Here is a 26,420-nt window from a genome sequence, read left to right on the forward strand (position 1 = left end):
TTTTGTCCTGCTTCTTAATTATCTTATCTGCATGTATTTAGTAATTTTCAGGCTACCAATTTTACTTATACAAAGATTCTAAACACTCGATCTTAATCCTCCTCGCTCATAAATTGGTGAAAAAGGGGAAAAATTATAAATACCTACATGTGCCTCATAACATGCTAAATTATGACTTTTTTTGAGGGGGTCACATGGTGTCTTTTTCACTATTTTTGGACAGACTATAATTGACCAATTTTAAACATTTTCAGGCATTTTAAAATTTGACCATTTTTGGCAAAATACGACATGCTAGTATGACTTTTTTTGAGTTTGCACATCCCATAATATGGTGTTTTTTTGCTACTTTTGGACAAACTATACTACTACACGTATAAACAGACTATAACTGATGCATTTTAACCATTTTAAGCCATTTTAGAATTTACCATTATCTGACAAAAAATGTCATGCTATAGTATGACTTTTTTTTGAGTTGCTCATTTTTGGACATCTCAGTAGTGTTTTTCTTTCATTTCTGGCCATATTATGCTCTAATATGTATCAACAGACTATAACTGACAAATTTTAACCATTTTCAGCCATTTTAAAAATTGACCATTTTTGACAAAAAACGTCATGCGTACGTATGACTTTTTTTGAGTTGCTAATTTTTGGACATCCCATAATATGGTGTTTTTTGGCTACTTTTGGACAAACTATACTACTATATGTATATACAGACTATAATTGACCCATTTTAAGCCTTTTTAGCCATTTAAAAATTTGACAATTTTTGACAAAAAACGTCATGCTATAGTATGACTTTTTTGAGTTGCTCATTTTTGCACATCCCATAATATAGTGTTTTTTGGCTACTTTTGGACAAACTATACTTCTACACGTATAAACAGACTATAACTGACAAATTTTAACCATTTTCAGCCATTTTAAAATTTGACCTTTTTTGACAAAAAACGTCATGCTATATAGTATGACTTTTTTTTGAGTTGCTCATTTTTGGACATCTCAAAATAGTGTTTTTCTTTCATTTCTGGCCAGCGGCTTACTGTCACAGTATCTTTTATTCATTAAAGTATACAAAAATAATAGTCAATAGTATGTCGAATTGTCATTTTAGTGTGGGTTTTTTTTGGATATAGATTAATGCAATAATAACTGTCAAAGTATTAAGTGTATTTTTCCCTCCCTGTAGGCTGGTGGACCACGAGTTAGTGCTGACCACTAAAGAGTACATGCGGGAGGTGACCACCATCGACCCTCGCTGGCTGATCGAGTTCGCTCCGGCCTTCTACAGAGTCGCCGACCCCACACGCCTCCCAAAATACGGTGTTTTTCTGTCATGTTTGGACAAACTACACCACATCTTTAAATCTCAGTCCTGGTGTATGTGATCATTGCAGATAAACACTGGATGCTCTTATTTTTTCCTTTTTCTAATTTATCTTATCTGCATGTCCTTAGTAAATTTCAGTCATTACATACATTTCATGTCATTTAGCTTTTGTCCAAAGCGACTTACAATAAGTGCATTCAACCTGAGGGTACTAGACTTCCAGTCCACTAATTAGACTTGTACAAACCTTACCATACCTTAATCCTTCTCGCTCATGAAAGTGGTGAAATATGGGACAAATTATAAAATACAGACATGTGCCTCATAAGAAAAATATGTGAAATAAGAGTCTGAACTTCAGTTTGGGTATTATGGGTATTTATTAAGCAATCTCCTCAACCACAGTCATGTTTATGGATTGAATAGGCCTCAGATGTGAGAGGAATGCAGCTCTTAAAAACAAAACAAAAAATCCCTAATGAGATTAATTTAAAACAAAAACACCATAGCCTTATATACAAGTGGATAGGGTGGGCATGTGCAAGAGGTGCATGGGGTTTCAGGGCGTGTATGATGATGGGTTGGTACAACAGGAGGATTTCTGAAGGTGGGGGAGAAAGGAAGAGGGGAGCTGGCTTTAGTACATGTAGCCTTTGGAGTAGGGCTGGGGGCCCATGTTTTGGGGGGCTTGTTCCGTGGCGTAGGGCACTCCCTCGTCCAGGTGGGACAGGGGCACTGTGTCCTCCTCGTTGACGTAGCGCTCGAACTCGGCCTTCAGGCTGGGCCGCTGATTGTCGGGGAAGGACAGAGAGATGAGGGCCTCGGGCTCACACACAAACTTGTAAACATAGCGCTCCCCCGCCACCTGCAGAGAGAAACCAGCAACGGTCAAATTCAATCCACGGACATCCCAGAATATGGTGCGTTTTCACCATTTTCAGTATAATTGGGCAATTTCTAGCATTTTAAGGCATTTAAAACTTTGACCATTTTTGATAAAAATCGACATGCTATAGAATGACTTCTTTCCCCCTCAAATTTTCTACATCCATTTTCTGTAATTTGTGGAAAATCTATACTTCTACTACATGTATGAACATACAATAATTGGGCCTTTTTAAGCATCTCGGGCCATTTTGAAATTTGACCATTTTTGACAAAAATGATGACTTTTTTTTTCTCTTTCATTAATGGACATCCTATGATTTGGTGTTTTTCTCTAATTTCTGCCCATATTATGCTCTAATATGTATCAACAGACTAATTTGGGCCATTTTAAGCATTTTTAGACATTTTAAAATTTGAAAATCGACAACATGGACAACAGACTATAATACAGGCATACTAAGCTATGGCTTTAAAAAAGTGTTACACTTATAAACATACTACACCATTGCAATTCTCAATGTGTTATTCTATAGTGTTTTTTGGCATTTATTTGACATTTTTCAGGGTAACACAATTGATATATATATATATATATGTGTTTATGGTATACGTAGTGTTAAATTATCCCCGAGAAATTATATATTTTCAAAAGATGCATACTGCATACATAGTTGATTGCGGTAAAAACCTTTTGTGTCATCAAACATGTTGACCTGTTCGAGTTATCTTACTATGAGTTTAAATGTTAGAAAACTTTAGCAAGTTAAGATTTATGCAACAGTAAACTAAAGGGTAAAAACTATAATGTATTATAGTTTAAGTGAACCTGTTGCAGTTTATGAATACATACACTTGAGAAAACATTACATGGGACACATTTTAAATGACAAACTTAAATAAAAAGGTGTACCTTCTGCATGATTCCCTTCTCGTAGTAATAGCGCAGAGAGCGGCTGAGCTTGTCATAGTTCATGGCTGGACGGTTCTTCTGCATGCCCCACAGCCTGGCAACCTGAGAGGAGAAGAGGAAATGTCTGTGGTTACACTTCTAGCTTACTGAGCTTTGGTGAGGTTCAATTAAAGGAGAGTGGTTATTTGCTCTTAAAATACTTAAGAATATACCCGTCACACTGGAGAAGTGTTGTGGGACCATTTTTGTTCCTAAATTTCACATTTCCATAATCGTAACACAAAGCTGTGTGTATTTCCCCGCTGTGACCACTAGGGGTCCTCTCTGCTCTTTAACACAGCAGCGACAACATGCCAGAACCAGGGCGAGTCCCCACATGTGGATTCACTTCCTTTTTATGTAACCCATTACCACTTGAATGCAACCAGAGTCCCACAGTGTTCGCAGTGAAATAAGAGTCATGGCTGGTTGTCAGAGGCAGGCCATGAAATACACTCCAACCCAAAATTGAACTCTCAGCTGACTGGGGACCACTAACTCTGATAGGAAATTAGTGTGTGTACACACACACACACACACAGACACACACACACACACACACACACACACACACACACACACACACAACAACAACAACGGGAAAGTAAATCAAATCATGTGAATGATCTTCATATTGACAAACATCTGAGACAGTGGAAGAAAAGTGTAAAGCTGGGGGAGGGGGACACGGGGACTCATGACTCAGTGAGAGACAGGTTGTATCCCAGAGAGGCCCTGTTTGATCTCTGAGTGTGCTCTCAGCCCTAATTGCTCCTGTAAAACTCTTACCCCATTCATTTTTAATGTACAGTAAAAAGATAATGGAAAACACGGTATAGACCTATCCGTATTAGGACCCACCTAAATGGACGCTGTCTGATATTCAAACTGCAGACTTAAACATCGCAAAAATGTCTCGACTACAGAAATGTGAGGAGGTGAGAGAGAACGGGGGTGTTGGATGATTCTGTGATAGCGCTTGTCCTTCATTTATCAATCCAGCGTTTCATGTGTTGAATAATGAATGGGGGACTAATGGAAGATGGATCAGAGGACAGACCTACGAGGAAAGTGGCCAAATCTCGCTTCTAATCGCTCTAATCTAGGTAGCGCCTTAAAACCTTGCTAACATAAATTCATTCCGAGAATAACTCCTGCGCTGTTATCAGATTTATATTAACTTTGTGATCTCTATCAACACTTCTCCATTATCTGTGGTTAGAGCCGTAGAGTAATACCAACTAAAAATAGTGCTGGTGCTTTTTAAATGCTGTCTCTTTCATTCAAGCATTTAGGATGATAATATTACTAGTTTTAATAGAAACATGGTGTAGTATGGTGGAGAACATAGAGATAATAATGTTGTATGGATTCACATGAAGCAGCCACCAACATCTGACCTAAATGCATACAGTGTATTACCATTAATATCTGCCAAACCCAACCAAAAAGACTGTATTAAAGCCAATTAAAATTTACATAAGATTCAGTAATTTGTGTTTGAAATACTGAAAAAATACAATGAAATTCTGCAAGTATGGAAGCATGTTTCTGCTAGTATTAATAAACAAATTGTGGTGATCCTGTAAACCATTATAATCAGAAACATAAAGTAATGATTTAATGTTGCAAAACAAGTAGAAACCTTCGATAAATGACTTAGTACCAAAGTACAGTCAGTCGTTATTTCAAGATAAGAAAGTTTCTCATTATAATCAGTCAATGAAAACATGTCAGACAAGGTCCAGATTAAAGACAGACATTATATATAAAAGACAATAATGAAGTATGGTTAAAAAGAACATAAATCTCCTTTCGGCAGCCAACTTCCAGGATCTTATTTAACACATTGGTGGAAACAGATTATGAAAGACTTCGGCTGCCTGGACACCTCATTTTCCTGTTATTATTGTCTCAAAAGAAAAACAACTTTCTGTTCTGATTAGAAGAAAAAAAGGCTCAGCTGTACCTCTTCAGGTTCGATGAGTTTGAACTCCATGCCGCGGCCGGTCCAGGCGATGAAGTGGGCATTGCCCGGGTCGTCCAGCAGGGCCACCAGGAACTGCCAGAGCTGCAAAGAGCCGCGGCGCTGGTAAGGTGTGCCCTCGCGAAAAACACCACCTCCCTCCTGCTTCACCTCACCTGAAGAGACGAGAGAGGAGACTGGAGGTCAGCGAGGTTAGAGGCTACCATCACAAATGCTTTCTTTGGGTTACAAATGGACGGGGTGTAACTGAATCTGACCATCTTATTATTATGACTGAAACGTCTTTGTTTCCTCAATTGTAGTTATTTGATCCATTTTCAGCACATTCATCTAATGCAATCTTTAAAAAATGGCTCTTATATTACATGTACAAACAAGGACATTTTGACCGGCTAAACAGCTGGGAAGTCTCTTGAATTCTAGCAGGGCCAATACATCATTAGGCCATCTAATCTTGATGTTTCATGTTTGCATACTGACGTAAACTGAATCAAATGCTCATTAGCTACGGCTTATCAAATTGACCACTAAAAGGGCAGCAGTGTGGCAGTTGAGATGGAAACAGGAACATTTTTTGGGGCACTGAGGGGAAAAAAACTGTAAACTAATACAAAGCACATGGATATTTAAAAGGAAGAAGAAGATGCATTCTACTCCTGAACAACAACAATAAATGATTACTAATACTGGCTTAAGCAATATGTGGGTAAACAGACACTGATTGGTTCTTGCTTGTTTACTGGATACTGGATATGTTGTACACAAGTGTAGGAACCTGAGAAGCTCAGCTAAGTTACCGCTGTTGTCTCTCTGAGAACTTGCACACTTCACTGGTTCAACCAGTGCTGACACCCTCAGGCTCTCCACTCAATCTCCTTTAGCGTCAATCACCAACACCAACACCATGGGAAACTGCTGCTTGTCCCTCTTCTCACCGTGACAGAGGAGCCCTACATCGTGTGTGCGGAGAAACCAAACCTACTAACTAAAGCTTCGGAGTACACAAAGACCCATGTACCTCTTACGCAAGGATCCCTGCCTTCGATATAAGATGATAGTCCGGTATATAGAGTTTCTGCTGTCATCCAGCTTACACCTCGCCAAGTGGATTGTGGCGTGCAAATGAAATTGTGTGTGAATGCAGGTAGATTACAGGTACAGCAGGCTCACCTTCGAACTTCTCTGGCACCACACGGGAGTCATTTTCAAACAGATAGCCTGGGAGACAAAGGGAGAATTGTGTTATGAGACTCAAGGGGCCTTGACCTGAGCACAACTGGGTTGTTTATTTGGGATCTTTGCCAAACTTTGAATACCACGCTTGAATAACGTTAAGCCAATGTACTTTACTTCTACAATATTAGCACTTTGGTGACAGGGAGAGGATTTGAAAGAGAAATGGATCTTTGATTCCATTTTCAGGATCATTGTAACATCTTTTGGGCCTTCAGAAATCATTCTAAATCACCTATTTTTTTAATATAATTGGTGAATAAGAATTTGAATTACTTAAAATGGTGGAACAAACAATGCAAGTGAAGGGAAAGATTGTTTTTCTTTTATTTCCTGGGGTAATGCTGTGCTTTTTCCAGGAGTTATGTTTATTCAAGGATTCTTGAGGCAGGGGTGAGGCGAGCGCCTCTGCCAATGGAAACATAGACACACCACTGGTTAGCCAATGGAAACACGGATACTCTACGCCGGTTAGCCAATGACCGCAGAGCTCTGACCAGTGAAGGCTCAATGTAGATAAAGCATCAGAGAGGAGGAGATTGGATATATGCAATAAAAATACTATGATTCCTTCTTCTGAAAACCTGTAATTTGGCAGAGGCCTCTAAAAAGGTTATGGCAATAAAAGTTATATTACCTTCATTGCTGTGCTGGGGGTTTGGGTAGCTCTCATTGTGGTGGTACATAGAGGGACATCCAGGCACATCTGGAACAGAAAAACAAAGACCTACAGGTCAAATTTCTGTTTATTGATTCAGTTTTACGGCAGTAAACTCAATATATTTTAATGACAAGGTAAGAAAATGAGGCCCTCATTATCTTACCTTGTCATTAAAACATACAGTCAATAACAATAATAACAACAAAAATAGCTCATTAGAATTTAATTTACGAGCTGATTTCTAACCATTTTCCATGGTTTTCTTGATAATGATTTTGTTTATCGTCAACAAAACCATGGAAAATGTCTAGATATCAGCTCTTAAATTAAACTCTAACGAGCTATTTTCGTTGTTATCATTATATTTTCACCAAACAAATGTACCTGGCATTAAAATTAACAAGAAATTTAAGAAAACAATGGTCTAATAATTTTTCCATGACTGTATATTGATTTTGAACTCAAAATCACTTCAAAGGAATGAAATATACAATCTATTAGTGGAAAAAATGCACATGACTCCTAAAACAGGTCCGAATTGTCAAAGAGAAAAATCAAAATACCAGAAATTGGTGAAGAATGTCCATTTATCCATCCATTAATTCTCTGAATAAACTCATCATAAAATCATTTTACAAAAAACAGAAAATAAGATTCTGTGCACTTTATCAACCATTGATTAAAGCCGCAGAATGGAAACGGCTCACAGGGGGTTAATTGTTGAAGAATAATGACTCACTTTGAGTGAATAAATCCCAAATGTACTGCTTACTAAGCCGATATGAGATCGAGAAAGTGTGTGTATGATATGGATATTTTGTGTGATCACCCCGAGCATTGCAAGGACGAACGCTGCATTCATCATATCACTTCTCTTGTCTCTGGTGGTATTTTTAGGCTATGAGCAAGCACCTTCACCAGACTAGAAAAGTGGTACAGTATACTGTGTCTGCACTTTATCTGGGCACTACTGACTGTAGGTGCATTCTCCAGAATAGATTTTATATTTCTCCTCATAAACCTTTAAGCAAAACTGGCTGCAAGTTGGAACATATTTAATGAGTTCTTAAATGCGAGGAGTGGTGCCAAGAGTTTTGTGCTTCACATCCTGTCACCTTTGTGTGTTGTTTGTATCTTTTTCTTTGTCTGTGCAAAAAAATAAAGGTGTGACACTGATTATTCAATATGTGTTTGTCTGTCAACTGTTTGAACGAGACGAGCAGGAGTATAAAAACTGAAAGGTGCAGCTCTTTGCCTCTGGCTCTGGACGTGACTCACTCCTGGGGAATGCAGCTGCAGCACTGTGACTGTGATAAGATGCCACTGGGGAAAATCAAACCCTCCATTCTGGGGCAGCAGCACTCGATCATACTGTAAATAATATGTCTGCCAGCAATGGCAGGCTCCCACCAGGGAGCGATGGGTAGATTGGGTGTGAGAGCAGCAGGGTTAATTGTGCACTGAGTGGCATGACCATTTTGTGTCTTGTATGCGACACAATAGCAGTGATTAAGTGGTGGAATGCCAATTTGTATGTGAAACTAGGAGTCTCATTCTCCAGCCTGCTTTTAAAATGGGACTGTGGCATTTGGCTTTCATTGTTCACATCGTACACATTAAAAGAAAACACTGACGGTGTTGTCTTTACTTCAATACACCTCTTTTGTACGCTCCAGTACCATTTCCCCATTACACACCCATGACCTTACAGTTTGAGACAGCATTTCTTTCAAACAAATGACTTCATAAATCAGCACCAAGTAAACAACAATCATTAATTTTGCAAATCTGTATTCATGAACCTTATTAATGTTTTGTTTACAGGGTGCATTCATACAAAAGCTCTTTGAACACAAATTATCTAATTAACTGCCTGAAAGGAACAATATTTTTTACCGGGTCTGCAAATTGAATTTACATTCGTCAATTTAACTGGCTGTGGATTAAGGTTTCCCATTTTTTCCTGATGTTTTAATTGGACTTTTAAAGGCTACCTGGAATCCCATGACTAATCCCTTTTAAAAAATAAATTGCTTTGTTTATGTGTTCTACATACAGCAATATTTTCATACACACAGTGCTATAAACAGCAGCTGTTTGGGAAATAAATAGGCAGGGCTGAGATATGATGTAATTATTTCACAACCACAAAAAGAAAAAAAAAAGCTCTTGCAAGGTCATTCCCTAAAAACAGATAAACTTGACCATATCAAGCCAATTAACATTCTAAAGCTTGACATCTCAGCTTATACAATGACCTATTTTGAATTGACAATTATGTTACTTTTCACTGAAAGGTGACAAGTAGGTCACCCTCCCTAAGATTTTCGGTTCCTGTCCCCGTGTATTATCTCATGAAACGTGTGGTGTGTTGTATAACTGTCTACGAACGAACGATAAACTCTGATCTCTCACATCTGATCCGCCTCTGCAGTTGGTCAAACTCATATCAGAGACACTTCCAAGGAAACCCCACCAAATTAAACTTTCTCTTCCTCCCAGCAGCTATCCACAGAAAAAACATCCTTTTGTTCTCTCTAACTTTCTTTCTCAAGGTCGTACGATTCCATGTCAGTACAATCCGGTTCCCTTATCAAAGGTGTGAGTATAAAAACAAAGAGAGTAAAGAATTAGGTCACTTTTTCTAGGGTTTTTATTATGCATAAAGTATGCTGGTTTCAGTGCTGGAAGGCATGCTTTGTAGCCATCCATGTAGGACCTGTGGGACTCTCAACAATAGCTTTTCTGTCCTATAGCAGCTTTAATACAGGTGAACGAGGACACAATGTATGGTGAGTGTTATATTTCTCACTCCTTGTTGTTTTAAATTCAGAGAGGCAGGCAGAGGAGCTGGTTCTGGTTTCTGTGCTCTCCAGTGGTTGAGTTTGTTGTTGAAGCGCCTGCGCTGGCTACCCCACCCTGTACCCACCATCACCCCCCACCCCCACCCCCTCCTCTCACCATCTCCCAAAGCCCAGCCAGTGAGAGGTTCGGGTTACTGCGGCCACGCTCATTTTTCCATTATGAGTTCATCTGCCTGCAGAAAAAGGAAGCCGCTGGTGCAACCTGAGACCCTGGAGCACTCCACCAGGGACTCTAGTCTTTCCAGTGCCCTCCATTTTCTCAATGAAATTCCTCTGCCTCTCCCTCACAGAGAGCGGTGAAGGGAGGGAGGGAGGAGGGTAAGGAAGGAGGGAGGGAGTGTAGCTGCAGCAAGAAAAATACTTTTTTTCCTTCTTTTCTTTGCAAAGTGTCAGGGAGTTGAAAGGAGGAGTTTTGGAGGCAGGGAGGGAGTCGGGTAGGAGTCTAGATACAGTGAAGAAGTTTGTTTGCCTTTTGGACATTTTGTTCTTGAGTTAGCTTTGCACACAGGGGAGGGTTTGTCTTCAAAGGGCCTTTTCTGAGGCACATTGCATTGCCAAATAATCCTTAGAAATAATCTCAACCATTGTCAAAGTTCTAGTTTCAGTTCACAGGTACATAACATATTTGCTAAATTAAATAAAAATGATTTAAGGTCTAATTTTTCTATGCCTCTCTACAATCCAAAACACACACATTTCCAAGAGGTGTTTATGTAGTAATACACCTTGTTTCCTTGCAAGGTAATTGTTGCAAAATTGATTCATTGTAAAACAAAAAACTGTTAAACATTTTCTGCTTATGGCTCCTCAAATGTGAGATTTGCTGCTTTTCTGTTTGAATGTGTTTGGGTTTTGGACTGTTGTTTGGGAAACGTGTCACCTTGGGCCTAAGAGAATGAGGAGTATTTTCACTTCTGGTCTTATAGAAGATAGACTCAATAGACTCAACACAAATTTTGTATTCTCATCTTAACTCACCACAAACATGTTCATACTTGCACGAGGCCCATTGTCCATTGACATAGTTCACCCACTTTATGTGAATTTAAGACCCATTGAATTTTCCTGCATCATGGAGGTAATTATACTGTAATGATGTTGGTCTGTTCACTCACCAGGCTCGTAGGTGTAGTCTGTGGGCTCCTGCTTCACCATCATGTGGGCTGGTGGGAACCTGTGTGGATGCGGGTGTGAGTGTGGATGTGGGTGGGGATGGGGGTGAGGATGGGGGTGAGGGTGAGGTCCGTGCCCGTGTCCCGGTCCGCTCCCGTGGCCAGGCCCCGCCATCTGAGCTGCCCGCTCGTACAACGGGTCTAGGTATTCTTGCTTAAAGCTCTGCTGCAGGTAGGGCATGCAGGGGTCGGAGTGCTGTCGATGGTAACCTCCTCCTCCACCACCACCCGCTGCTCCTCCGCCGCCGCCACCACCTCCGCCTCCCGGCCCTCCACCCCCGCCTCCACCAGCTCCACTGCAGCCATGCCCCGCTGGGGCAGATGGCATGCGCTGAAAGGCCTGGCCTGGTGGTGGGAACTGGGGGCACATGGGGTCTCCTGAAGGGGCCTGATACCTGGAGCTGAGAGAGGAAATATAGCAGCTCATTTTAGGATTTCATATAGTAGTTAATGCAATATGCAACATATGCAAAATATTACCTTGTGTGTTGTTATCAGAATTATACAGCGGATTATAGATGCACTTTTTTTTTTGCATTTTCAACATACAAACTTGATAGAAGTTTTTAGCTTAATCATAAAAAAATACATTTTGTGTAATGTGTGCATATGACCACAATGTCTACAGTTCTATCAACAGCAAATAACCACCTGCCCTGCATTTATCACGCTGGAAATCTTTCAAAAATGTACAATACTTATAAAAGTCAAGGTACGTGCATGCCTCCACATCTAAAAGATGTAATGCTAGACAGCTAATCACCAGCATAATCTGATTTCTGGAACAAGCATGCTGCATGCTCATTGGCTTGCTGACGCTGATAAGATTTACTCCTTCAAAACTGAAATTTGATCCTGAATGACAAGGCGTTTTCAGATACTCTATGCTTTAGGGGCAGTTTGGTCAGTGTCTAAAAGTATCTGTACCCTACTTTTTACAGACCACTTGCTGCGTTGGTTAATAGAATGATTTCCTGAAAAGTAATAGTAAAATATCAATCACAGCTGCTGCTAAGACTTGTGTGTTGTGTCACCTGGCGTTGATGGGGTAACTGTTGCTGGGCAGTGGCTGGGAGGTGGCAGCAGGGTTCATGTAGCCAGCGTCGGGCCGTCCGGCCGTGGCAGGTTTCGGGGAGTAGTGCTGCTGCATAGGAGACATGGGGGTCCCTGGGCAGGAGCTCTTGGCCCCTCCTGCAGCCCTTTTCTGCTCATAGGCACTGTAAAAAACACCAACACACTCATGAGGCCATGCATCCATGCATAAATGCACGTAACAGCAGGGTCGCACTCGGGAGGGTCAATACAACAAACAGAGCTAATGGGAGTTCTTTGGTGGAGGTTTGGTGGTCAATAACATGTGGTCAGTGTTTTAGCTGTGCTGACTTATGCATGACCGCTGACCAGGGCTGGGTCACTGGACAAGGAAGACTGTTGTGATGGTGAATGGTAAAATAGAGTACTAATGGTTTTATTTGTTCTGTTCTTGGAAAATAAGGATGCCAGTAAACAGACACTCGAATAAATCAGCCCATGTCTCAGTGCCCTAATAAAATAAAATAAAAAAATTTCAAAATAAGAGCTAAAAAAAGGCTTAAAGGAAGCCTGGTAGAGACAAGAATTAAGAGGAAATGACAAGCCTCCTCTTTGCTCTTATCTGGATACTAAAACTGAGGGGAAGGAAAATAAACCAACTGTGTGTGAAGAAAAATAGCAATACAAGTTATGATTTGATTGTTTTTAGAGATATGACTAGAGAAAGTAAAAATCTGTTTTTTGTTTTGTAATTTGCGTTCACTGGACCTTTGAAACACGGTTTACCTGGCATAAAGGCACTGCTCTCCACTGGGGTAGGTGAAGGTCTGCTTGTGGCTACAGGACTGGCTGGGGTCGGAGCCCGGGCTTTGCGGTTCCTTCTTGATAGTGACTGGAGGGCTGTGAAATGCCACCGCTACGAAAGACGGGAAACAGAAAACAGAGATGAGAGTTGGCACACGCACACACACACATTGTGGGCTTTGTATATCCTTTTCTCATTCAGCCCTGCCCCGATACTACTGTCGTTAAGCTCAAACACAAAGCAAATACTTCTGTCTGCACAGGAATCTCTTTTACATGCCAGCCAAAATGCTTAAGTGACTGTCAGCTGCAAAACACAGGGCAGCAGACAGACACGTATAAACACACGTAGACACTGAGGAGAAGAGGCACACAAAAACACACACGCTCACACACGACTGCATTCCAGCAGTCATTTGGAAGCCCAAAGTGTCCTCGCCCACTTTTCTTCACTCTTCCAGACACAACAGCAGCCAAAACTTCCTCTGTCAAAGTCAAGCTTAAAGCTAAACAACTCTACGGGCCAAAGAGATGTCTGTGGACTGATGAAAGCAAATGTCACACCTCTGTTAGAACAGCATATACACTGATTCTGTGTCCCTGCATTCTTTCCTATTGGTATCCAGATGTTAGCAATCGCTTGTAAGCTTTGCTTTTTGCCTTTGAGTGCAGAGGTTGACAGGGAGAACCTGATAATGCCACGTATACCCTTAGAGTCCAAAATATTAAGCAACTTTTTTTTGCAATTTCATTCTGCCCCCCCAAGGCATCCACTCAACATCCAGCACACCAAACTGTCTATCAAGCTGGACTGCTGAAGGGAACCTTTGCCTTGATGGCCACAAAAACCACCCAAAGTGGAGCTTCAAACTGTGCCGAGGGCTTGTGTTTATTATGTGAGGGGAGGTTTTCACCCGGAGAACTGTACAGGATGTTTTTCTGGTCCCGACAGGGTAAACAGCAGCAGCTGTGCACTTCCAGCTGGGGAGGCCTGTATTTATGTGCGTGCATGAGTGTAAGTGTGCATTTGTGTGTGTGTTTATTAGAAATCTCGGCTAGTCTGCATCTACGTGCACGCTTCTGACTGTGTGTATGCTAAAATGTGTATTTGTGTGTGTCTGCAGTGGGTGTGGAGCTGACGGAGCAGGCCACACTGAAAGCTCAGCCCAGGTAATTACATACTGTCGTCCATTCACAAAAAAGGAGGAGAAAAATGTCTGGCTGACTGAATAAGGCGAGAGATGACTGCTCCACCAAGGCGAAAGAATAGAAAGTGAAAAAAATGAAGGAGGCAGTATAGAGTGAACAAAAAGTGAGAAGAGATTATAGTGACATAAACCACAAACAGCCTTGATGAGCTGTCTCAGGTCTCAGAGTTGGAATTAAAAGATTTAAAAGGGTTTTTATTTAGTACTGACTTGATTAGTCAATCAACAAAAAGTTTAAAGAAAATTATGACTTCTGATTGTTTGAGTCATTTATAAAGGAAAATACTCAGTGTAGCCTGAAAGCTGTTTCTAAAATACAGCAATTTGTTGATTAACTAGTTCTTAGTCAGACAAAACTAGCAAATATAAGACGTCACTTGGGCATTTTTCAGTACTTTCCAATCATTTATAGACGTTAAAGTGACAGGAATTTGTTTTAGCTGCAGCCTGTCCTAGTTCCTTTTTGTATTTTTACATGCATTACAAAAAGTACAGCTTCCAATTGATATCCAAAATGGTAACAAGTAAGTAGGGATGAAAAAGTACAGAAAGTACATGAGAAAGTACAGGTTTGAGGCTTCTTTCTGCTTTGATCCATCCAATTGCTATTCAGACATTTAGTTCAACGTTGGATTCTGATTTGTCTTTCTAGACGATGCAAAAAATGACAAACTGTGTCGTACAATTAAAACAGTGCTACTCATCATCATAACCTTCCTATTTTTGGTCTGAAGTCACTCTCCCATGGCAGGCAGGCAGGTGAGGAAGTGTTGGCTTTAGCGGAGGATCAACAGGATTAGAGAGCATTTACCCAGATTTCCCAGACAGACGCGATGGGATTCCAGCCTCCGCTAAGTCTCCGACAGCTCGTCTGCTAGTACACAGAGGGTGGCACATGACTGCTGCTCTAATAATACTAGTGTGTGTTTGTCTATTGACATTCCCCCCCTTTCTCTGCCATGGTCATGAACTGCAAACAATCCTTAGAGAGTGTACACTCACGGCGCAGCCAAGTAGAGCCACTAATGCGATTGGAAGGAATATTTCCCTTGATGTGGCTCTTGGTTTATGAGGATGTTCCATTTCAAACAGTCCTGCCTGGGAACGGCGTCAGCTGTGTGTGCAGGGTCTTTGTCTGTGCTTGTGTGTGTGTGTTTGAGCTATTTGTGTGTGACCTTTCTGGAATATTAATTAATCTGGTAAATGAGCATCAGACAGCTTTTTGTGTTTGTGTATTTGCCTGAGAGTGTGATTGCTGTTGCTTGCGTTTCCAATTAGATAGAGACGGTTGATGTTCTGATTCAGGAGCTGGAATTAGTATGAACTGAAGAGAAAATTGAAAAATTTGATTTTGATTAATTATCTAATTTTAAAAAGATTTAGTGTCTACAGTCATACCAGTGGCTCTCTGAGGCTGAACTCCAGCATGACAACACTGTCACAAAAGCCAATACTTCAGGACAAAATCAGAACCCAAACTCGACCACAGTAAGAGAAAAATCATTTGTCGATGACACTCAATATCTGTAGAGTGCTTACTTTGATCTCTGACCTCTCTGGCTGAGCTTTTGCTGCGTAGCTGTGCACAGCTGCAACGAGTTCGCCACCAGATGTTGCCACCTACAAAGTTAGTCTGCTACTCTATGACAATTTCAATCTATATTGGTATCTTCAGTTTTCTGACCAAGAATTGACAGCATGATTGATATTTTACAAATTTGTTTTTAACATTTACATATATAACAAGGGTGTTATATATAGTTTTATATTCTTAACAACAACAAAAAAAAAGAAAGAAAAACAACACTGGGGTCTAACACTGGCATTACCTTGAAAAATAAAAAATTTACCTAATGGGGGCGCTAGAGAAATAGATTCAATGGATTTATTTATTGTAATTGGTCGTGCTGAAGGAAAAGTCAAGAGAATCGCCATATATAATATATATTTCTGTCTGCTAGCGTGGCAAAAACACTACTTGGGAATTAATCCAACATCCAGTTCCAAGAATAGTCCTTAAATAAAAAACTTCTGGACTCCACCAACTATTACAAACTCTCTGGTATATCACAGTAAATCTCCCTGTCCAAATGATGTCAAATTTGCTGCTACAGTTTATAAGGTGGTGGCAGTCTTGTAAACGGATCCAGGGAGAGTTATGTTCTTCAGGTTCCCGTCTCTTCCTGCTTTTATTTGGGGGCAATATGACCTCCACTAACTGCTTTGTTAAATGTTACATCACCCTTTTACAGAGATCCTCATATTTCATAGTTTCTTTTCCACACAGAGCAGAGAAGGGGTCGGTTCATGAACTTAAGCACAGTGTGAAGGACCCTGAAAGGTGTTTAGAAGTCGAAAGACAGATACAGTACACAATAGCTGTTGCCTTTTTAAAACAGACAATTTTGAGATAACACAGAAGGCTGTACGGTAAAGTATATGTGAGTTTGTACGTGTGTGCCTGAGCATGCACGCTCCTGTGGATAATACGTTCACTTTCTCATTCAACACGGGGCGGAGCGTGGCAGATTCCCAGCACTTCCTAAACTGATAAGGTCAAAGGCTCATTCCTCAATCCAAACTTGTCTTATCTCCTCCTTCCTTATTTTGTGGCATTCTTTGTGGTCTCCCATTCACTCCCTATTCTGAGCTCTGCGTATAGGGATGACCCCCAGCTAAAGGCAGGGTGGAGATGGACTTTTACATATGTAAATGTTGGCTCTTACAGGGGGAGGATGCAGGGTGAAAGGTGATGGTCATGGTTGAGTGCTTTAGGAAGTAGAGGGATCATTACATAGGGGGTGTCCCATTCAACAGACACCCACCACAAACAAATCGCAGGAGCAGGGATGGCACCCCCCTCACTCACTCACACACACACACACACACACACACACACACACACTCTTCCCTACACAATGGGCCCCTCAGCTGAGCCATACGAGGGTAGTGTGAACATGTCGGGAAACACTAATGGATTCCTATGGGATTGCTAAAAAACACAAACAGCGCTGACAGAGAGATAAACTATAACAGCTTGTGCAAAAAGATTTGGTTTGCACATGGATAATGACTGTCCTGATGTATTAAGATTGCAGTATTGCAATATTAATTATTCACTGTGAAAGTCAAGATTTTTACACTTATTACAAGAAACTATACTAGCACTGAAAGAGAATAAATCAGGGGATTAAACTCCTGTTTATAGCAATCAAAATTTTTTAATACCACTCGTGAATGAGCCGTTCCAAGCGGTGTGACAAGACCTCACTATGAACTCCCCCATCTTATTTTAGACAGAATATTTCCTACCATTAAAGGCCCTTGTGTAGGGAAATCCAATCTGAAGACAGCAGTGGATCTGGAGAGTCTTACATTGGATGTTTATGTGCGACATGGCCAAGTCTTAAGCCTCTGGAAGTCTGCAACACATGACAGCCTCGCTCACGATAACTCATTGGACATCAGCCCCAGTGTCAAACAGGGTGACTGGATCTTGCTAAACTGAAGAACATGAGTGCGTAACGTAAATATACACTTAAGGGTCCAATCATACAAATAAGATTCAAGTCGTACTCTTACAGGAACCATCTCAGGGCTATCTCGAGATCTGGTTCTTATCTCGCATGATGTGCATTGTACATGTGCAGGCCAAGCGGCGTGAGGCCTCAGTATGCTGCACAGACACACTAAAAGCAAGTGTGTGACAGGCTACACCTGGCTCTTCCACTCTTGCCAATTGATCCCTTATGTGGTGACGGATCAATAAAAACAAGGATGCCAATTATGCCACAATGGTTTTAAAGGTTAAAAAGGCACCTATTGATTCAAATGGCTTGCAAATGACATTAGTTGTCTTGCTGAATACATGGCTCCATTGTGGTAAGAGGGAGGCGTAATAAGGAAAAGCAACAGTGTAATTTAAAAGTATTTGACTGTCAACACATGCAATATATGTAAGACATAACCTATACTTTCATGGCAATTTTAAAGTTCTGCACGCAGTGATATGTTTGGCTTTCTCAGACTGAGTTTGGGTGCATTTTTTTTCGTGGGCACTAAACACTTTGATGGAAATAAAAAAGCTGACAGCACAGTATTAAATTAAAAACAAGGATTCCAATTCTGGTTTACCTTGGCAAGTCTATCTAACAAATAAAACGACCTGATGGGGTGATGCTAGAGGAAAGTCAGAGGATCTCTGACGTTATTTCAATTAGTCCCTTTGCATGCTCAAAGCATCTGTTTGGCTCACAATACTGCACAAATCTAATTCTGCTCTTACAAAGCTGTGTCTGTACACTCTCAAAGGTTGACTTGCAGACCGAGAAATGCTGAGAATCTGCTTTGTGCTCTCTAAAAAATCTTTTTATTTCATCAATATTCCTCCAAAGACACGAATATCTGATCCAAATTACACAGCAATCCATCCAATAACTGATGAGACATTTTACTCAACAAACAAACAAGAAAAACAAATGTTAATATATATCATCTGGCTGCTTGTGTGGCTAAAACCATAATTTGGGAATTAATCTAACATCCAGTACCAAGATTAATCCTTGATAGGGAAATTCAACCTTTGCATATAACCCATGTTTTGTTTTTTTGTTGTTGCTTTTAACACACAGGTGAACACACCATCCTTAATTTAAAAAACAACAACAATACAGTCTAACATTTTTCGGAGCTTTACACGGAGCATGACAAAAGCTAACTATAGTAAAAAGAGAGAAGAGAGAAAAGGGAATTTAATTTTTTTTTTTTAAATGTAGCAATTATAGGCTTTTGACCAGACAACTGTTAAAATATAATAATTTAGGAATTATTCTAACATCCAGTTCCAATAATAGTACTTAAATAAAAAAGCAAGCTAAGTCATGGTCTTTTAGGGTGTTGTAATGAGGTTAATATAGTACATTAATCTATACTATCACATTCAGCGTTGAATAAATGATTGAAAAATAATTTCAACCATACGCAAAAATTACCTGTTAATGCTAACTTAGATTTTAAGCAAAACAAGCGTCTTTCATTCTTATTCATGATAATTGATTCTGGGTGGTTTGAGGTGAAAAACATTGTTGGCCATATGCAAAAACAAAACATAACTGCACACAAACACAGTTGTACACAGGTGATAATCCGGCTGAGCACATACCTGTTCGAGCTGCTCAACTCCCCGGATGTACATTAACGTCGTTCCCGGTCATTTTGGCTAACATTAACCGAAGAAGTCCACTTGTACCGTGTTGTCCAGCTGCTTTCATGTTTGTAAATCCTCTCAGAAAGATAACCCAAGTCCTAAAAGCCACTTCGGACTAATAAAACACACGAAAAGCGAAAAGGTGTCGCCGTTAACAAGCTAACTGTTAGCGGGTAACGTAACGTAGCAACAAGTACGTTCGCCATTTATTTTCCCGCGGTGAACCACTTCCACGTTACAACGGTTTACTTTAACACCGCTTTGGTTTATAACAGCTTCCCGCGGCTGGTGGGCACCAATGTTTATAATTTCATGTATGAATCGATTTACTGAAAGACGGACTTTTATTAAACTTGTACTGTTTGCGTTAGTCGCCATCTTTCCCGCAGCTGCTGCTTCTTCTCCTTCAGATTTCATAATATGAAACAATGACGCAATACGCGGATAATAGCCAATCAAATTGCAGATAGGGGCAAAGGCTTCGGGCATGCGCGTTGTTGTTTGTCCGCACTGGGCACGTTTTAGGACGATTTTTGCTCTTTTTACGTTTTACTCACGGTGGCTCTACAATGTATGACTCCTGCATCTTTATGGGAACTAGCACTATCATGCCTAGAAGTGGGAACAACTCAAAAATTTCTTCGCAAGTTGAATTTCTCTGATTAAATTGGAATAAAATTAAATTGACATATGCAGCACTTTCCCATGTGCTCACAAGTATCGAATATTGGGGGTAAAATTAGTCTCCACATGTTATACATATTAAACTATTCACATTTTTAAAACCTCTCCTGTCCTCTCCTCTCAGCTCTGTGTAAACAGCCTGCTGTTCTGTCTGATTTTCAGTGAATATTTGTCACCTGACCATTCGTTTCAGCAGAATCAATCATGGTGTCCCAGTTGTACTGAGGAATGCAGAATTTAATGTTTTTAACAGCATCTGGTAATTCAAAACAGTTCATTTTTGGCAATTTTTAAATGTAAAATAAAGTGATTTTGACAGAAATATCACAATTTTGGTTACTTTTTCTAGCAGAACCATTCGTAACCCATAATCTGTTCAAGGACTGTGGGAAAGTTCAAATTCTAACGATAATGCCTGTTTTGTTTCTTTCTCTGATATTTTTGGCAATCTATTAAAGAAAACATACTTACTTTCAGAGACTTAAAATTGCTTACAGTATCTTAAATGGTGGCATTACTACTTTTCCCAAAGTGAAAGCTCTAAAATGAATCTTCCATCACTGAAAAACACACACATCTGCACACACACTGAGGAATAAGAAAGCATGAATTATATATTTGTAAGTACAAGTTAAAAATAAATTAACACCATTATAACTTTCTCTGGCATAACCATGTTTCCCATAATATAACCAATGGCAAACAGTCAGATTCTGGTATTCGCTGTGTGTTTTGGCACTGTAGGTTATAGTTCAGTGGAAAAATTCAGAGTGAGAGCGAGAGAGTGAGCGAGAGAGGGAGAGAGAGAGGGAAGGGAAGCGAGGCGATACAATATGATCCAGACCGTTTCGACTGCAGAGTGTATCCAGTCATTCCACTGATGCATGGAAACATGTGCTGGACATGTGTGTGTGCTTTTCAGGTCACTGCACAATCAGGAAGACACAGAAAGAGGGGAAAGAGGAAAGCAGCCAGACGGCCAGCACTGACAAGCTCATCCTCATCTCTGAGAGCCAACAGGCCCGAGAGTGGCTTCAGTATCTGTCTGCTCAGGGAGCCCAGGAGTGTTGGATCCATTAGTGTCTGCTCTATCTGATTTACAGGTCGTCCTCTCTCATCTGATAATGGTTCAGGCTCCTTGAATATTTAAAGAATGGTTGTCAGATACCTGCCAAACAAGCCTAACGAGATTGATGGAAAGTACAGTGGTATCAGCGAGACAGATGATTGGCCGGGACAGCACTTCTCACAAATGGGATGGTTTTTTTTCTTCCTTTTATTGGCCGTTAAAACGTTTTTGGTGCATCATGTTGTGTTGGCTAACAGGATGTGGATCTGAATGACACCCATCATGAGAAAGACAGTAGCACAGTTGATTTTTTCTGCAAACATCAAGCTTTCACTTCCCCTTTTTGTCAACTGGAAATAGATTGCAGTGTAATCTGAAATGACGAGAATGTTCTAGTTTTAACACTCAGCTTCTTTTTTTTATTACTCAGAATAACCCTCAGGCCTTTGAGTCTTGTCAATGAAATCTAAATCTGTCAGGGTGTCAGCAACGGACAAAAACAATAATTTACTGTTAGAGTGCTGTAGATAATTGCTTCGTGCTATCCAGAGGAGACGGATATTCAGCCTGAGCGAGGATGTGATAGAGGAGAACATAAAAAATAGCTTTTGGGGAGAGTTTACAGAAACGATATTTTCCCTTAATAAATAAACAACTTATTTGCTGAAAATTGTGCCTGGTATTGAGCTTTTTGTTTCCTTAAAACATGTGGGGACAAAAAATTCAGATAGATTATTCCGGTTGCTCTCCAACAATAGTTAACCTCAAGAGTTAAAAAACGGTTAAAATGATTAGTATTTTAATATTAAATTAATAATTAATAAAAACATTTGCTGGTTCCAGCTTCGAAAATGTGCATTACTTATTGTACAGCCCTAGGTCTTTGTAACAAGTTTTCAAGTGATGTTACCAACTTCTCCTGAGTGTTGTATGTACATTTTCAATAAACCTAGTGTCACACTCAGTTTCCCTGCATAATATGTCTTATTTTAGTTTATTATATATTATATTATTATTATATTATAGCTTAAGTGTCAGGGATCATTCACTCATTTGGTTGTTTCTTTGTGAGGAAACTAATAACAAACAACAAACAAAACCGTAAAACACTCAGAATATCATAATTAAGTTCATATTTCCATCAACAGATCATAGTATTAACCGCTAAATGTTCTGACATCTCACGTTTTCCCCATTGTCCACTTTACTTTCAATTGTGCCGCGTTGGCTTTTTTTATAAATGGCCATTGACCAGTCATAAATCTCACTGCTCCATTGCTGTTTAGTGGAGCTGATACAATACATCCCTGTCCCGGGACATGTGCAGCGAGAGGGACATCCCGTCACAGGCGAGGGGTGGATGTAATTAATCTGGCACAATATTGACTCCTCACTCTCAATCCCTCAGCCCCCAATATAGCTGTCCCCTCTTAATGTTTAATGTAGCCATCGATCCAGGCCCCACACTGTTACTGAAATGATATAATGAGCTCCCACTGCCCACCAGGGTATCGTGGAGTGTGTGTTTGTTCACCTTTGTGGCAGTGCATGCCTGTACGTGTGTTCTGAGCAGGCGAAATCAGCCTTATCTCACGCAGATAACACAGAAAGGCCGGGACACCTTGCTGGGAATTTTCAGCACACATGCCACATCTTCTTGCAGCCCCCTCCCTTTCACCCTCCCCCTCCCGCTTCTTGATCAGGATCTCGACCGTAATTCTTGACGGCACGTTTGACCCGCTCTTACCCCTCTCCTCTGATTTATCTGCGCTTTATCTTTATCAAGTCATCTATCAACTCCCTCCATCGCCTCTTACTGCTCTCCTGGATCAGTGAGGATCGATGCGGCCGCACGCTGGCTCTCAGCTCGCTCTGCACACCTACTGGTCTGTGTCAGCAGGTTAGTGCAGGGTCCGCCCTCTGCAGCCACCTCTTCAGTGCACGTGCACTGTGTGATTTGTGTGTGTGTTGTTTTTCCAGGCATATGGACATGCAAAACAGAGTGAGTTGCAGAGCAAAAACAGCTCTTAAAAGGATAGCTCCTCTTTTATTTTCCCATTTTTACCCATCATTTTTACACTCTAGTCACTAAAGTAATTGATAAGGTCCGGGAATATGGATGCATTGCAAGAAGTATGATTGCATAGAAATCTATGAGAATATAAGCCTACATCTAACTTGATTCATTACCTCAGTAAACATTTTTGTAATGAGTTTATTGCCCCAGTTTCAAGTCTTCCTCAATAATAATAGGGCTATAAAAGATATATCAATATATTTTTAAATGTGATATGGAATTAGACCATATCATATACATTGATATAGTTCTTTTTTCCCCTCTTTCTTTCTTTCTCTACTAGGTTTTGTCATCCTACGTACTCCTGTTGTTATACAGTATTTATGTTCACTTAAATAAACGTTTTTAATAAAACTACTTGTGACATGTCATATTTGGCTTTGACTTTGACTGAACATTTGCTCTCACTTTGCAATAAAAATATTTGGATATATATCGTATATCGATATTCAGCCTAAATATATATTGGGATATGACTTTTGGTCCATATCGCCCAGCCCTATTCATACATGATGTTTATTTTGTAAATTATGTTCTCATTTAGAGTAAAAATAGACAATAAAGCAGGGTATGCTGATAACTTGGCATCCTCCTCCCCTGCATCACCTTCTTGTCCAAATATTGTCACTTCTGGCCTCCATAAAAACAAGATGCCAACCGCTAAAAATGCCAAACCGTCACCCACAAACCAATAATGCTCCACATCTACTTTGTTTATACAGTCTATGTGCAGAACCCATCATTATTCAAATGGGGATAACGGCGCTCGCTTCAGGCGGTCTTTGCTCGAATGCATTCATGGTGTTGCACACATGAAAAGTGACAGAAGCGATGTAAAACATGCACAAAAGTTTACATCTTGACCACTTAAACACCTTTGCACACCTGTTCTGGTATCCTTCTTGATTTGTTGGTTTCGGAAAAACAACTTTTCAAATGTTAGACTCAGGTGTTGTTGATGATAATCTAAGCAAACTGACCTCATTAAACATAATTTAGCCGCATTAAAACCAAAAATTAACTGACGCAATTTTGCAAATAATCTGTCATTTTCTGGTAAAATGCGCTTATACAATAAGCCAAAATCTTACTGTTATAGACTATTATGGCTGACTGATTGAGAATTTGGTTAATAATTTTACCATTTGTCCTTAGTTTAGCTAAACTTGGGATTAGTTTACAACTTGTCTGACCTTTCTTGTCCTGTCTGATTTCTCTTTTTACCAAAGCCGCCACATTTCCAGATCTGTTGATCATAATAAACTGGAATTATCCTTTACCGCCATATATGCACAGTAAACACACTCCCACTATCTTCTTATTAGTGACTGTTTCTAGTTCAAATCCCTGTTATTCTTATGGCCTCGCCCCTTCTCTTTCACAGCGTCTGTTCCTCTCTTCTGTCTTTCAGAAAGAGGAAACAATCGGGCTTCAGAAAGCCGAGCGGTCCTGCTGGAGTAAACACACCAATACGGATATAGAATTGCAACGGCATGCATACGAGTATCACAGGGATGTACTAACACACACACACACACACACACAGGCTTTTTTTCACCTCCCCTCGCTCTCCTGTAATAAAACACACACTGCCGTCCATTCACAAAGCTCTGCTGCTGACACTCGGGCTGTGCTGCCTGGCTCAAATCCCCGCGGCCCCCTGGCTTTGACAGGGCTGTTCTGAATCAACACGCAGAAGTACAGCTTTTTACTTCCCCACTGGAAGCTGTTAAACGCCTATTACTCGACATGCCTGGCCTTTACAGTCCTATTTTCATTGGATGTGATTGACTTAAGATGACCAAATAATGTTGTAAACTAGCAGTGAGTTTTGGATGCACTTAAGTGTTGTTTTTAGGATGTGATTGCTGATACACTGCAGGCAGGAAGTGCAAATAAAAGCAAGATTTTTACGAGATAAAACAGAAGTTGCATGCCCAAAAAAGGCTTATATTTTAAAATAAATGTATTCAGTTGACAGGAAAATAGTCCTGCACCTCTCGTAGGTGTTGTGGAATAACGTCCCCCCATGTCATGAATGAAGGTTCACTCCCCTTAACTCAATGTGCTGCCTCAGGCAGTCTTTCACAACCAACCCATTCATAAAACTGCAGGGCTGAAGTTTGTGTGTGTGTGTGTGTGTGTGTGTGTGTGTGTTCGTGTGTGTGTGTGTGTGTGTGTGTGTGTGTGTGCGCTCACCAGGCCAAGTGTGTTTATGTGTGCACACGAGTAAGTGGATGAGAGGCTGTCAAAAGAAATCATCTGTTCACGTAGGAGAAATCAACCGTTTTACTCGTAAGCAAAACAAAACACGGCAACAAATGCAGACACGGAAGAAGCCCCGTCTCCCCGGAGCGAGCCAGCCAGCCAGCGAGCAGATCTGGCACGCACCTGGCTGTTTTTGCGCACTTTGTTGCATAGCAGCTGTATTTTGGAAAGTGGAGAACACAGAGCTGCATGTTTCTCTTTCGGGGGAGAGAGAGGGAGTCAGAGGAGGGAGGGAGGGGCTGCAGCTCGCCCATCGGCCCATGCTCCGAACAGGGCCTGATTGGGCCAGTTCTGATCCAGAAAAACAACCCAAACAAGAGGAAGGCTGTGAATTCATGACAAAGCAGAACACACAGAGCCAGAAAGACACGCTGCTGGGAGGATTTGGTTAGAGCTGGGTTACTGGAACATTTCCTTTTCTTTTTCTGGCTTTCCCTGTTTTTTGCTCCTTCTTTCAGGGTTCAAGCAGCTTCTCAAGAGTAAAGTTCAAGCATTTTCAAGGCATTTCCAGACTCTCAAACTCTTTACCATAACATCTAAACTGTTACTATGAATGCAACTGCAAAAAAAATAAAGTTTACTGAATTCCTTTACATGCACAGCAATGAATGTATATTCACATTTTTTTTGCCAGCTGTTCATATTCACTGATTGTATGTTTTTAACGTGATTATTTAATGCCTGCTTATTTTTAGTGTAACATGTGAACATAAGAAAATAACAAATCAGAAAATGGGAATATTTTTTGGTTTAATTGAGTGCTTGTGCAGAAAAAAACCCAGATTATGTTGAAAATTAGGCATTTCATATCTAAATTCAGACATATTCCTAAACCTTCAAAACATAACAGTTAAAATTAAGCATTTTTCAAACTTTAAATCCTTGTTTATTTCTTTTTATGGAGCTTTTTCTATTGTTGGTGTCATTTTTTTAATGCAAAAATCCCTGTCAAATGTGCAGATTTACTGCTTTTGTTAAA

The 26,420-nt window shown here is 40.3% G+C and overlaps 1 protein-coding gene across 2 annotated transcripts in view; it reads right to left on the bottom strand.

Moving 5' to 3' along the window:
• Positions 1–1,710: 1,710 nt before the first annotated feature.
• Positions 1,711–26,420, bottom strand: part of etv4 (ETS variant transcription factor 4) — a 41,638-nt gene continuing 16,928 nt past the window's right edge. The window contains exons 1-9 of one of the 2 annotated variants that reach the window (XM_059324180.1): positions 14,949–15,014; positions 12,912–13,041; positions 12,128–12,310; positions 11,037–11,494; positions 7,034–7,102; positions 6,334–6,381; positions 5,146–5,318; positions 3,138–3,239; positions 1,711–2,204 (exon numbers count right to left, since the gene is read on the bottom strand). In XM_059324180.1, the coding sequence (XP_059180163.1) occupies positions 1,977–2,204; positions 3,138–3,239; positions 5,146–5,318; positions 6,334–6,381; positions 7,034–7,102; positions 11,037–11,494; positions 12,128–12,252 (1,203 nt within the window). In that variant the 5' untranslated portion in view covers positions 12,253–12,310; positions 12,912–13,041; positions 14,949–15,014 and the 3' untranslated portion in view covers positions 1,711–1,976. Of the gene's footprint in view, positions 2,205–3,137; positions 3,240–5,145; positions 5,319–6,333; positions 6,382–7,033; positions 7,103–11,036; positions 11,495–12,127; positions 12,311–12,911; positions 13,042–14,948; positions 15,015–26,420 lie in introns of those variants that run through there. The other variant, XM_059324179.1, reaches the window with a different exon arrangement.

This window comes from Centropristis striata, chromosome 21, assembly GCF_030273125.1.
Source record: "Centropristis striata isolate RG_2023a ecotype Rhode Island chromosome 21, C.striata_1.0, whole genome shotgun sequence".
Lineage (NCBI taxonomy): Eukaryota > Metazoa > Chordata > Actinopteri > Perciformes > Serranidae > Centropristis > Centropristis striata.